At 39.2% G+C, this 15067-nt stretch overlaps 1 protein-coding gene across 1 annotated transcript; it reads left to right on the top strand.

The window, feature by feature from the left end:
• The first annotated feature begins 1452 nt into the window (after positions 1 to 1452).
• On the top strand, positions 1453 to 14850 carry LOC117543624 (TLC domain-containing protein 4-B-like). Its single transcript, XM_034212005.1, is given in 8 exon segments — positions 1453 to 1784; positions 5088 to 5257; positions 6105 to 6194; positions 7305 to 7363; positions 7628 to 7722; positions 11472 to 11545; positions 11781 to 11946; positions 11948 to 14850. Coding segments are annotated over 7 exon segments (792 nt in total). The 5' UTR covers positions 1453 to 1784; positions 5088 to 5102; the 3' UTR covers positions 12101 to 14850.
• The last annotated feature ends 217 nt before the right edge of the window (positions 14851 to 15067 follow it).

The raw sequence follows: 15067 nt of genomic DNA, 5'->3' as shown, positions 1-15067 counted from the left end.
TATAAGTGTCTATATGCAATATAAATCAGAAAGGTAAAACAAAAGTAATTATTTGTATTACTTTAACTTGTTTTTTATTTCCTCATGCACATGCACAACCTTTATGCTTTTAAAGTGCTACATGAAGGAAATACACGTACAACGTACTTCACAAACTATCCAGCAGAGGGCAGCATAAGTATGTGTCCATTTGGACAAATGATAAAATAGTTGCCTTTCAAACTGTCTGGGACCAAATCATTAAATTGAGGCATATTGAGTTAACATATTTGTGTGTGCTAAAAAAGAATCAACCTTCTAGTATTGAAACACAAACGAAAGGTGTGTGTGAGGAGTGAATGTAACTAAGTACATTTACTCAAGTACTGTAAGTAAACATGTAAGGTACTTGGAACTTATGATACTCTAAGCTTTTACTCCAGTACTTAAAAAGTAAAAATTCCTACCAAAACGTATTTATGTGAGTGTTTCAATTAACACAATATGGAAAACAATTGCAGCGTTAGAAACATGGAGAGGTGCGCCGCCATGTGGCAGAAGTCGGTATTGTCCCCTCAGATGCATTTAACAGTTAAAGGATACTATAACTCTGTTAATTATATGCACATCAGGATTTAAATACACGGGCATTACTCAATCTAGGTATAAGCCATTTCATTTTAAATTGCTTGCATAGGTCATTTAATCTGCCATCTGCCCTCTGGTAATGTGTCTGGACACTTTGTACATACAGTACAGTCCAATGGTACGGAGTATGGACTAAGGCTGACATCTGAGCAGGGGGGGGGGGGGGGGGCACATGACATCAGTGGCTTAATAAGACACTGGAAGTTGAGTCTGTTGTTGTATGTATTTTTACACTTCCCATTTGTATTGTCTTTTAAAGCCTAGCTGCTCAACGAATCTATACTCAGAAAAACTAGATTAAAGCATTGGTAGGTAACACTGAAAAAGTCAGCAAGAGTAAGACAGGTCTAACCAAAAATAAACACAACCTAATTTTTCCAATGGAAAACTAGCAGCAATAAAAGCCATTGACTTATTATTGCACCAACAGTTAATTCATTTATTCTATAGGATTAATATGTTTTATGTTGATGTGTATGCAGTTGGGATTTAAAGAGTAGTTTAGTCTAGATGAATACATTTAAAACAAATCTAAAATACATAACCAACCCTTGGTGTAATGTAAAAATATGTAATCGTGTTAGAAAAGGGCTGCAATAAAGGAAGTATTCAATGAAACCTTGCCCAGGGCTGCAGTCTCCCCCTGGATCAGTTCGGCTATAAATAGACACAGTGACTGTTCTTGGGCAGACCACTGTACTGTGTGCTGTTTGTATGTGCATGTGAATGTGTGTGTATATCTTTAAGAATTCAGCTGTAATTTGAGCCCCGGAGGAGAAAGAGAGAGGGTGCCCCCCCCCCCCCCCACACACACACACACACAAAACACACGCACACACACACGCACACACTCAGCAACGCTCCCATGGATTCTGTAATCGAGCGTCGAGCTGCAGGATCCGCTTTAACGCACGCTTCTCCTCGGATGGGATCCTCGGAAAACATCGCATAGCTGCCTCCGACGCGGAGCTCCAGCCCTGCATCGTCCCCCACAAGTTGTTAGCGTGTGTGCGTATGTGTGTGTGTGGAGCAAGAGGCGGGCTTCTCTTGTTTATCAAAAAATGACTCGACATGACTCGAAATACACGGAAAACGACCCTGGGAACCTTAACCGGCTGCGAGAGTGAGGCGCAGATCATCTGAATGAAAGTCAAAAGGTAGGTGATGTATTTCCTCCTCCTAGAAGGCTGGTCCCAGCCACCAGGCCAGTGTTGTTTTTCCAACACATTTCCCGTAGCTGTGGCGTCAATTGGCTTTGTGCGTGTGCTATGAGATGCCTTGCGTAAAAGAACCAGATTTCCCCTATAACAACATTAGTTAGCGATCCTGATCTCTAAAAGGCAATCCGGTGATGCACACGGTTATTTTTCGTTTAATCGTTTCCTCTTTAAAACAGGTCCAACCGTCTTACGCAAGCTTGGTTGCATGATATGGAGCTTGCAAAACAATCTTACAGGAAAAACCTGTTCATTCCAATTTACTGGAAATACACATCACTTCCAAGAAAATGTAAAGGCATTTCTTCAAGGCAGGCCCAAACTAAATCCTTATGAGACAACACTAAAACAGTGGGTGCTGGATAGCACTCATTAGTTTGGAGTTAAACCCTCTAAAGTTATTATTTCCACCTTGTTATAACTAAATACATCTGCCTGAAGGACTGCTCTTTGTTTTTAGAAATGGGATTTTCAAAATAATGGTTGTTGTGATGCCTTGCATGAGCCTTGATTGAAGGTGTTTGTCCTTGTTTGTTTATTAGCACTGGTCCACCTTGATTTTGACATTCATGTTGATTCACTGATTGTTGTTTGGGGGTTTAAAATGATTAGATCTTTGATAAAGAAACCCTTCACAAGGCAAATGTGTTAGAAAGCAGATTGTTTAAGACTGCTGGTGCTTGGTTCGCCATGAATCTTCTGCTGTTTTGAATCCATAAGGCGACCTCTGTAACCATTTGCCCTTGGCAGTTCTGCATGGGAACTTGCACAACTACAACATGTGTGCACCTCAAATGACCCCACTTTGTGAGAATGGCTTTACTTATCCAGATGTATCTTCAGTTATAGATTCTAGAAGTGTTCTTCTAATAACAAAAAGTATTTGTGCCTTGCAGCATGCTACAATAAAGTACTTTTCCTCGGATGCATTACAGGCGGGGACTCTGGGTAATTGGCCTTTCAGTTCCCTGATGACTTTCTCTTGGCAAGTGAGGTACACACTGTTTGTCCTCAAGCATTTATTTCGCGTAGCAAAGGAACAAAGGCTGATATAAAATAACCACGGCCAGAGCTCCAGGGAGAAATATGTGTTTTATTTTAGGTTGCCTATCCTGGGATATACGCCGTGCGACTGCGAGTTGTAAATACTGGTAAATACGTCTATAAAGTTAACGGACTTGGCTTCTTACCAAGAGCTTGAGCAGCCGAATCAGGCCATATGCAAAACAGCTCCCGGCAACACGCATAAAAACAGTTCAATGGCTGCAGAGGAACTTTCACTGACATACATTTATCGGCTGCAGAGCTGATCACTTTTTTTCTAAATATAGATATGACGAAATAGATCTATAGGTTATTTGAGGTCATTGTACAGATTTCTTTAATACATCATTATCACTTCAAGGCCTAGTTTTAGAATTAAATAATTATCAAGATCAAATGGATTTTATTGAACCACCCCCCCCCCCCCCCCCCCCCTCGCTAATTACCCTTTATACCGTATTCCACTCACAATTTCCAAAACACGGATGACCCGTGTCCATTGAAAAGGCTCTTACATAACAGCTGTGGTACCAGTCTCCAATAGCTGTTAGCATGCAGTACAGCTGTGTAATGTGCATGTATTTAATGTTGATGATGTGATGGCAATATCTACCTGACTGGTCATGGTACATGTGTTTTGGTCTTAGAAAAGCTACGCATTTCCTAAAATGTCAGCATAGTAAATATTATAATATTTGATCCAACACTTAATTTGATCAAAAGCAATATCTTAAATGTACGCATACTGGACGAATAAAAGGAGTAGAGCTTTTGATTTTGTTTCTGTAAAATGTCCTTTTGTACACGGTGGGATTATTGCAATCCAAATAATGGAGCAGCTTTAGTGATGCTCTGACTAATGGTGTGTACAACTCAAGCACATAATCGCCACACGGGACATTTAGTATGGACATTTGTTCATGTTTGTAATGAGACGTAAAAAGATCCTCCAAAGGATGAAAGAAAGCTACGTTTCCACTCAGCAGTCAGTATTAGACCTGCAGCTTTTTGCTGTAGAGCTTCCTGGGGAAGAAGGTGTGTGTGGTTTTAGAAGGTGTGTGTGGTGTGAAAACACTGACTGCTTTCACAGTGTGACAGTGTGTCCTGATTATTTGGTCTTCTTTCTGAAGACTTCCACTTCCTCTGAGAAGAGTTCCAGGAAGTAATACATAAACGTATCTTTGCCAAAATGCAACTTAATACTTTGTACATCCTGGTACAGGAGCTAAATATATAAAGAAGCTGATGGAGCAGAGTTATTGTTAGAAGTCATAATCACAAGTCTAATCATGACTCTATATACAAATCAAGACAGTACTTGCTGATGTCACAAAGTCTGCCACGTTATCATTTTGATTTAATTTAATTTGGGTCATACAATCATGAGACATTATTACTTGCTAATTTAAGCCAGTCAGTTCCATTAATATCAATTCACAAAAAAAATGTCATTAGTCGTTTCTTCAAGACTTCTAATTGTAATTATAAACAAACTTTACCTATGAGCTTTAATATACCTTTTGTTGTTATGACCAGTGGCAGCCTTTCTTCTAGAGTTTAGCAAGATTGGATTAGGCCTATAATGGCAGAGGTTTTGTTTCTGATGCAATTCCGAATTTGGCATGTCTAATTTCCCAGTTATATTTCTAATTGTTTCTTTGTAGCATTTATTTATCCAGGTAAAAAAATTCCATTGAGATCAACGATCTCTTTTACAAGGGAGACCTGCCGCACATTGGTTACACATGTAACAGAAATACGACAGAAAACAAAAGGACACATACAACATAATGACATGCAGGGGAACCAAAATGCTCATTTTCAAAATGTTTTGCAGAGTGTTCCAAGCTAGAGGGGCTGCGCACATAAAAGCTTTAGTGCCTAAAACAGTCCTAGCACTTGGTACATGTAATAAAAACACATCCTGGGATCTTAGGCAATTTGCGACTCTCTGTGACATCAGTGAGCAGATGTAAGGTGGTAGTTTACCCAGCATGGCTTTATAAATGAACATGTACCAATGACTGAGTCTCCGAACAGTGGCAGACTTGCCCTGGCATACAGGGTACAGTGATGAGTAAGTGCTTTACAGTTTGTAACAAATCTCAGTGCGCTGTGATAGGCGGCATCTAAGATACCAAGGTATTTATAACAGGTAACCACTTCAAGTACTAATCTTAACCTTCTTCTCTCCCTCAGTGTGGTTGGGTGGCCATGGACCCATTCAGCCTGCTCATCCTCACCATCTCGGTGATCAGTTTCTTCTCCTTCCAGTGGCTCTTCCACTGGCTCAGCCCCTGGGTGTCCTCACGCATCAGCTCCAGCTTCCTCAGCCTCAGTGACAAGCAGAAGGTGGAGTGGAACTCAAGGTGACCCGACAAAACCGTATTATCACCATGAGTCTTTGTTCAAACAAACCACATATTTCCTGTATGACTTACAGTATCTCTAAATTCCACTTTTCGATGTACGGGCAGCACGTCACCCTCATAATTTGAACATTTAACAAGATCCTATCTCAGTCTGACAGCAAGGCCAAGCCTGTTGTTATGTCTATTGCCATTATTAAAATGTTCTTTAGTGAAAATATTAAGATGCGGGACACAGCGTTCACTTCATTGTCATCTGTGGTCACGTAGCTGTTTAACTGCTATCCTGTTATGGGTACATTGCAGATACTAGCTATGACAACTACGTTTGAGTAAAAATATCGAGTGTGTGTATTGAGTCAGACAGGTATGTGACTTGCATGAATCATACATTTTCTCTCAAATTCATTTTATTACTCATGAGAGCACTTGTGAAAAATAAATTGTCACATAGTTTCTGAGCAATTAAGTGATTAGCGGAGATGGATCCAGGCTATATGGATTCCCGGTGAGGCCCATGACTTTACATATTCTAGTGAAACAGTCTTACAGGAAGTGTGGCTGTCACTGTGTCTCACTGACTGATTGCTGTCGGACTGTCTCACCTGAGTGACTGACCTGGAGTCTGCTGCTCTGCCTGACCTTGCAGCAGTGTTTAATCTCTTTGTCTAATTGGTCTGGATCTGTGTGCAGCCGCGACAGGCAATCAGTTGATTCGCTGTGAGAACTCAGCGCTCTAAACCACAGAGCAGCTCCAAGGCACTATTCCTGAACAAAGACAAATACTCACTGTACTCTAAAATCAGAACAAAATAATCACGGCTGTGTGTCTGGGTTGTAATTTCAGGACGGTGTCGACGTTTCACGCGCTGTTGGTGGGAATCTTCTGTCTCTACATCTTGTTCTTTGATGATCCCGTCAATGAAGACCCAGTCTGGTGAGAATTGACTGTGAATAGCATGTTTTTAACCTTTGCTTCCCATACTGTTTCGCTTAATATGACAACGACTATTAAGGGAACTGGTCCAAGAAGTTTGGTTCATGGGAACACCAAATGTCACAGCTGAATGCTTCCTTAGTTGAAAACTAGCCTAGTAATACTGTACATGTACTGTACTTCATTTTCTTTTCTCGACTCGACTGACTTTTATTTATCACAAAAGAACCTTATTTTTGTATAGTTTGGCAGACTCTTTAATATTTTCTACCAGGTCAGGTTAACCCAGAGACACTGATGCAACACTTTTTATAGAGACCTTCAAACTCAAATAAAATGATCAAATGGATTTATTGTTTTTATATAGCAGGTTGAAGACTTAAAACATGAAATAAAATCAAACTTACTGTGACAATTGGAGGGTTAACAGAATGTACAACTGGTTTACAGAACCTGAAAACATAGATACTACATACCTATTATTGCTGATCAAATCAAGACCTGAGCAACCTGTTTAACATTGAATCAAACATCTATTTTGTCGCACATGACAGCCATAGCAACAGTAACCAAGGGTGTACATGCTTGGTGATAATATCTGTCTATGATTCATAGCAATGGGAATTCCTCTGCAAGTTTGGAAGAGGTTTACTTACCTCAAGTTCTTTTGAAACCATACTGCTGACATTTTCAACACCTACATATATTAAGAGCTTTAAAGGGGCCATATGATGCTCATTTTCAGGTTCATATTTATATTGTGTGTCTCTACTGTGACATGTTTTATTTTTCTCATACTGCCTGTGCTGGAGCACCTCTTTTCTCCTTCTGTCTGAAACCAGAGCCCAGTCTGCTCTGATTGGTTAGCTGGCCGGCTCTGTTGTGATTGGTTAAATGCTTAGAGATGTCTCGCCCCTTAGCCTATCATGTACAATGTGTGCGAGTGTTACATAGTGATGTAAAGTGTGTGGGAGAGAAACTCCCTCAGGAAGGAACTTTGTGATTGTAGCCTTTGCAGACCATTTACATTCACAGAAAAAGCACATTAGAGCCCCTTTAACATTTAATCACACAAACCTTCTCAAACCAAATGTGGTTTTTTTTCAATAGGGGAGATCCTACACTGGTGAAGACTAATGTTGCCATCACAACAGGCTACCTCATATCTGGTAAGAGAAACCTTCAGTTTACCTGGGAGATGTTTGAGAAAGTAGAAGAAGATGCATGTACATTGTAAAAATATGTTGTATACGTATTGCTTCGATAAATCACTTAAGTGTATGCCTTATTGTGTGGGTCAGATGCCAATTAGAAGTTTAAAAATCACACACGTTCATAAAAAAAAAAATGTGTTTACACTAGTCTGGTCTTCAAACCTTTGGATTACACCAGTGACGTGTTATCTGTGTTTCCCCTGTGCTTCTGTTTTCCAGATCTGCTGCTAATATTTTACTATTGGAAGGCGATAGGCGACAAGTTTTTTGTAGTTCACCACCTGGCAGCGTTGTATGCTTACTACTATGTACTGGTGAGTGCCTTATTGTCCAATAGCAGAACATGCAGGCAAGATGGGAAGGAGACAACCAAGAGTGGGCAACTGTCCTGTCAGGCTTTTACCTCAGATAGCCTCCACTCACTTAGATCTATGAGTGTTGTCATGCTGCTCATATCTGGTTTAGTTGAATATGTTCAAGGCCAAATTAATAGGTGACTAACACCACCAATTGTACAAACACATCAGATGAGTACATAATTTATGGTGTTCAAAGCCCACTTTTTGAGCTTTTATGTACCTGTGAGACCTAGCGTGGTCCAGCAGGAGGCGTCGTTTCCCATCCTCTCTGCTTTCTCAAGATGTACAAATATTAAGTGAAGAGTGGCCAAAAGTTTCATGTATAAACACATCTTATATGGTGCGAATACTAAGAAAAGTAACCAGTCGTAGCTAGCAACTCAACCACTTTTGATAGGTGGTGCACAGTGATTGATATACATGAAATTTGCTTTATTTATTTTTTAACTGCAGGTATTAGCCTGCTGATCCTTTCTCCTTTGAAGTACTAAGAAGCTGCTTATTGATGCTCCGTTTTTATACAGTTAGCTCTTGTCTAAACATGCAGATAGTTGATATGACTCAGCATTTCTGGGCAGTGCTGTTCACTCTTGGTTCAATCTGAAACCCTCTAGGTCAACAGGATCTGTTGATAATTATTATTATGGAAATGAATGACGATGGTATTTTTTGCATGGAATGCTCAATGATGGTACTGGCTGATGACCCCCCCCCCCTACCTTTCCCTTACACTTTCCGTGCTTTCTCTTTGTTTTACTGACCCCCTTTTTTAAGTTGTGTGAATCTGGCGTGAGCTTAGCGCAGCTTGATGCTAATCTGTAACCACTGTGTGCATGCTGGCAGCTCTGAAGCATTCTACAAAGGCAGGGTTCTTTTATTGTAACTGTGCATGCCAACAAACAGTATTTAACTCTCAATTACTTCCCTGCCTTTCTACATAACCGGCCTTTGCCTGTCTGTTTCTGTGTTAAAATCCTAGCTCTGCCTCTTCTTTCTTCCTTAAACTTTTCCTGACATTTCCTAAAGAGGAAACTGACAAAGCCCCTCCGGCCTCTTCTGTCAGATGTACTTGGAAAGAAAAACATAATTCCATTTTAGCTTTATGTTGCATATAAACCCTTAAATCCAGATTTAAATTGTACCCCTGTCTACAGTCACTGGCTGGATTTTACGGATTTGTTTTTCTTCTTAAATGAGACACATTTTACCATGTGGTTTGGATGTCTGTCTTCATTGCATTGTTAATGAGGAATATTTATTTTCCACATTTCTGTGTCAAAGTAATAATAGGATTAAATCAGTGTCACATCGTTATATTAAAAATAGGATTTAAACTTTAAATCCAGCCGTTTATTTTGAGAAACAGAACAAGCCGCTGTATCTAAAACAGATAGGATAATGAGACAAAGTAGGCCATACTGTTACTGGTCACTCGTGACTGTTCCTCAGACGAGATCTGAACTTCATGTGGGACAACAGAATGAATGCTCCGCGTTTGTTACCTCACATTACTGTACTGAACATATGGTGAAACCAATGTAAAAGTGGTCGAAACTTGAACGTTTTCATTTTAGTTCTGTAAGTAGTCAAATGTGTGTAGTTGTCTAAGTCTTATTAGTTAATGTGTTGTGTGTGTTTATGTCAAATAAATTATACCTACCCAATATGAATATTATGGGGCACACAGCCAAATTAAGGCCAAATTAACTTGGTAAATCTGTATTTAAAAAACAAAGACTTTAATCAGCCTAATGTTATGAGCTTCTTGGCATGATACGATTCTTGACTAATCAGTCACTAATGTTTGCTCATAACGCTGTTCAAATAGTCGTATGATTTTTTTAAATTCCAGCATAATCTGTATATTGTGTGTGTGTAGCTAAATCCATAAAATCATTTTATAACTGTAAATATTAGATGCATGCTTTCTTTTGTTACGTTTTTGTTATTGTTGCTTCTTATTTACTTCAATTGTGGCATCTTTTTCTTTCTAATATATCTGTCTGTCTGTCTCTGTGTCCTGCTGACTTTAACATAAATAGCCCCTCTTTAAACCTCCAACATCGAGTCGGGTTGTGTCATCCCCGTTCATGCAAAAACTACCAAAAGGGTTGTGTGTCATTTAGAAAACCCAGAGCAGGTCTTGATCTAGATGGGGACCTATTCCTGCCTTGTCTGCTATATGCTGTTGTGTTGCACTGAGCAGATATGATGCCCAGTCACAGTATGGACTTACCAGTTCCTAGAGGTACTAGCATGCTAATGCTAGGTGGAAACTTCATTTCATATGTTACAAACAGTGCAATGCAGATGTGTGTGTCACATAGTAAGTATGTTTTAATGTACAGCTTTTGTTTCAGCTCTGACGGTAAGTCTCCTTGCTGTAAAAGCCAAATAACCTCCAATTTAGGTTGTTTGTGGGAGAAATTGAGTGCTGTGATTTTTATCTTAGCATTGAGTTTGACCTATGATTTTTATTTGTATGGTCAAGAAGTAGAGATCCAAATCCCAGCTCTCAATTTCTAAAACAATCTTATTGCCGAGCCGTTAACAGATGTGTCTGATTGCAAAATATTAAAACAATTTTAGCCTGCTTTATTTTGTTAATTAAGCAGGGAAGGCCATGTTTACAAGATGAGGTGTCCTGAAATCATCTTGTTTGTAAGATCATCTTCATTCTCTTTAGCAGCAGCTTAAAACGTGTGAAATTGTGATTGAAATGGAAAATAAAGCCTTGTGGGTTATCTATCTATCTCAAGGGCGTCATATTGGCTTCTGTCCATGCATTTCTTAAATTCAGCATTCAAGTACAAACCTGCTGACGATGATCTCATACAACATGGGTTTCAGGCCCTGATACGCTAAGCTATGACTTGTACACATATTGCTTTTCCTCTGCATGGCTTCCGATTGCTCCTTCAAGTAGTGGCTGGCTGAGTGAGTGTATGGTTGTACATTATTTGTATCAATATTTTTGCTGTGTTGATATTTGATTATTAGAATAACTGCTATGCTGTGGGGTCTTTACACTGTTCTGCTGCATTATCGATGAAAATACATGAAGGCAATTGGCAGTAGTTGGCATATGGTTCGGTATAAAGATGCATTAGTCAGTGTTACTTGAATATATGAGGTAACATGACAACTTATATGACGCAAAACCATGTATTGCCTCACTAAAAACAACCCCATTTAGCATTAGTATGAATGTTGCTCTAGTTTAGGGAATTCATGATCTTCAGGGATGGATCCCATGATTTTAATACTCTTTAAAGGATGAACCATTTAGATTTTTGACAGTTGGGGCCATTATCAGGCAAACAAGTCAACATTCATATATCTAATATTCAGACACATTGATTATCATAAAATATGGTCTGGAAACTCGTGCTACAAAGGGATGAATAGATGAGGAGAATTAATCATTCTGAAGTCAAATTTAAGGACCAGTCTAAATTTAGCCAAAGAATAATTGTGAGCCTTGAAGCAGAAGCCTCTTTTGTTAGATCTGGCAAGTAGGCCTGTATTTGGACTTGAGTTCCCCTCACAGTAAAAGCATGTCTTGCAATCTGAAATATCATGCAGTGACTTGCAGAGCAGGCGGAGTGTGAGCTTCCTGCCTGCTGATCAAAATGACTCGGTGTCTTGTGTTTTTTTTCCCTTTCATGTTTCGTTGTCTTCCTGTTTTTACCTTGTTCTTGCAGGGCTTAGGAATGTTGCCTTATTTTGCTAACTTCCGTCTGCTTGCGGAGTTTTCCACGCCATGTGTTAACCAGCGGTGAGTACCTGCTTACTAATGACCTGGGCTATGGCTCTTAAGATTAGTAGCTCAATTTACAAATGTTTTGCAGTTTTATTCCTTAGAAGGTGTAAAAATGGTTAGGAATAACATGTAGTTAATCTACTGGTTCTTGCATGTTGTCTTTTGATTATTACTGTAGATACCAACTCCTTGTTAATCATGCATAATTTTATATTTGCATCTTGTTTCCTAACTCTGTGTTGTGTTCCAGCTGGTTCTTTGAGGTACTAGGTTATCCTAAATCCTCCCGGCCCAACATGGCGAACGGTGTTGTCATGGCAGCAGTCTTTTTCTTTGTCCGCATCGCCGTCATGCCGGTCTACTACATCCGTATGTACATGGTGTATGGCACCGAGGCCTTCTACCTGGTGCCCTGGGGGGGGCCGCGTGGCCTGGATCGGCTCCAGCATCTGCTTGGACATCATGAACGTTATGTGGATGCATAAGATCGCTCGCGGCTGCTACAGAGTGCTGCGCTCGGCACAAAGGAGCAAAGCCAGAGCGCCTCAAGAGAATGGGAAGACGGATTAAGGGAAACAAGGTGTCAGTGGTGGGAGAACTCCACAGCAGAGACAAAATGACATCATTGGCAGTGTGTGGATAGCAGTTTGGACTGTCAAACCTGCGAGGTGATGTTACAGGATCGAATGTAATGAGGGAATTATTTTGGAAAGCAAGCCTACCAATGGACTGTTTAACAGACTAAGCCATGGAATGACCTGTTGGCAATGTGAGCATGGCAAATTTCCTCTCCACCAAACAAGGAGTTCGTCCCGAGACAATGGATTACCACAAATCGTCCAAAAGTTTACTTTTCTTTATGCTCAGCAAAATACTTTAAAATATTTTGATTATTATTACTGCTGCCTGAGTCCCGGGATGGAAATGATGGAATATGTTGATGGTAAAGCAAAGATTTAAAGGGAACATGGGAGACATGGTCAGTGCCATACACTCATTGTTAGAGCCCTGTTGAGGAAAAGGGTCAAGCTTCTCTGTTCCCTCCCTCCTTTGTTGGGACTTGACTCCTACAAGATGGGATATCAAGTGCAATCACAGAGGAGAACAGTTATTGAAATCATTGAATCACTCACCCACTGGCATTAGGTTAAGAGGTTTGAATAAAAGCCAGCCTATTAACAGGTTTATTTGATATTGTGAGTCTTTCTGCATTTGAATGGTTTGGATTAAAGTGTTTTTCTTTTGTCTTGCTGGGGTCAAGGCAAATCGTTTTTAAACAATTAAAGATACTGTTTTTAATGACAAGGAGACTGATGTATGGAGTACCTTGAAAAGGCCAAAAGAGAAACTGAATGTCACTGCAGTGTTGCTGACATTTAGCAATGCAAATAATAATATTAAGGCAACACCAGATATTTAAATCCACATGATTTAATAGGAATATAACCTGATATTTCACAGGAATTGGAAACAAATATCACATTGGATACACAAAGTTGACACTGTTTGTGGAAGCCGTCATTATATTTATTTCACATTGTGCGATGCATGTAAAGGGATGCTCATTGAGAATCAGTGTTGTAGACAAAGAGCAACGGCTTTGAAATGTTGGTAGTAGATCTGGCACTCCTCCAGTTTGGTCTGACCTTAGGTTTATGTAATATTCACACTTCCTGTTTATGATATCCTCACAAATTGTTTAAATTCAACATTAGCCACAACAAGCTGCATGCGTTTACCACGATAGAACGCACATCTATCAAAACTTCATTCTGTACATGATTATAGTCAATTAATTTCACTAGATTTTGAATGTTAAAATGTTAATGGTTTGGTCAAATCAGAGACAATAATCAGTATTTCAACTGTTAATACTTCTGTATATGTTACATTTTGCTTCTGTTCTGTATGATTTCCAGCTGTTAAACACCATGTGCACTTCCAGAGTTATTCATGACTGATCAAATATTTAGTGTTTTGTTTTCAGTTGAACATTGAAAAGTTATGAGGATTCACCCCATCGTTGTTTCTTAAGCGTTATTCTACCGACAACGCAGTTAATCGTCGTACAACACTGAACAAATCTGTACATGGCTTTTCAGGACAAATGTATCATTTGTTCAAATTAAAAGATGGCACTTCATAGATGATTTACAACACTTGAATTTATATTGAAAATGTATCTTTATGAGCTGTACATCAGAAGCTTCTGTCAAATGTGTTGCTAGTTTTGAGAGTAGGCCTTGCTATTCAGCATTTGATTTTGTTTCCTTTTAAAAACAACTTGTGATTGCACAGTGAATATTTGTTACACCCCCACAGCACAGTTTTCCCATGTCTGATGTCTGTTTAAAGCGATCTGTTGGCCTTTGTATTAGCTCCAAATGTAAAACCAAGCGGCATGTGAAGGCTGGTTGTTTTAGTGCTTTTGTTTTGTTATGGTTTTAAATTCAAATTACGTGCCAGTGCTTTAGCCATTGCTACTCCGATATACTTTATTTTTCATATCCATGAGCATTTTCAGTGCCAACCATGGTTTGTTATGTTCTCACACACCTCTCACAGTGTGATGAGGCTCAGTGAAGTTTGTCTTGGTCAAAAGTGTGAAAGACTTTTATGCCATTTTATTACAGGCACTGTTTGGAACAGGATAGACTCTGGCTATATGCTATCTCACATCTTAGATAACTGTCAGGATGTGTTCATATGTCACTGTAAATTAAAGGAAATCATAAAAGGGTTTCAGGTCCGCATGCCACTTCTGTTCAGCTGTGGCTGTATGCATGGTCTATAAGGTCTTCTTCATGCACCCTCTATAACTGCATGTGGTATTGCATGGGGATCGCACTGTAAACAGATATACATTTTGCAAGACAACTTTAGTTTTTTCCTTTTCTTAGTACATAATGTTTACTTAAACGTTATTCTTGTACTGTGTCACATAATGTAATCCACAGATGATGATGACAGCATCATAGAGATATTTTGTATAATATCCAGCACAGAGAGAAGTCGTAAGGGAATACTTGAATACTAATCGGCACAGTCTTTAACAATCTGGGCAGTGCGAATAAACATGAATAATATGAGCATCTAGCATTGTATCCGTACCATTGTCTTTAATTTATTAATCCAAGAGCAGATGCTGCGGTAACAGAGAGCGCGGTGCTGGTGTCGGTGTTTCTGTTCTGAATGTCGTACGGGACAGAGATGTCAGTAGACGGAGTGTTTAGTGACATTCTATGAATGTATTGGAGAAGAGAAAATATTTGTCATTTACATGTTCACTTGTTCTTTCCAATAAATACCAAATTAACTGATGTGTTGTGTTTAATTGAAGTGCTATCATGTTGAAGCTTAAAACAAATGTATTGTCTCAATTTATTTTACAATATGCTTTTTAACTAAACGCAATCTTTTTATCGTCAATGTAAATATATATTAAGTATTTTTTCTTTGACAAGTGCATGGCTGACTTTTTAATGGCAGCTATAACATTGTTTAGGAGGATACAAAATCATATTTTATTTGTATTGT

The sequence above is a fragment of the Gymnodraco acuticeps genome, unplaced genomic scaffold (genome assembly GCF_902827175.1).
Source record: "Gymnodraco acuticeps unplaced genomic scaffold, fGymAcu1.1, whole genome shotgun sequence".
NCBI lineage: Eukaryota > Metazoa > Chordata > Actinopteri > Perciformes > Bathydraconidae > Gymnodraco > Gymnodraco acuticeps.
This window is presented reverse-complemented; position numbering and strand designations above follow the sequence as displayed.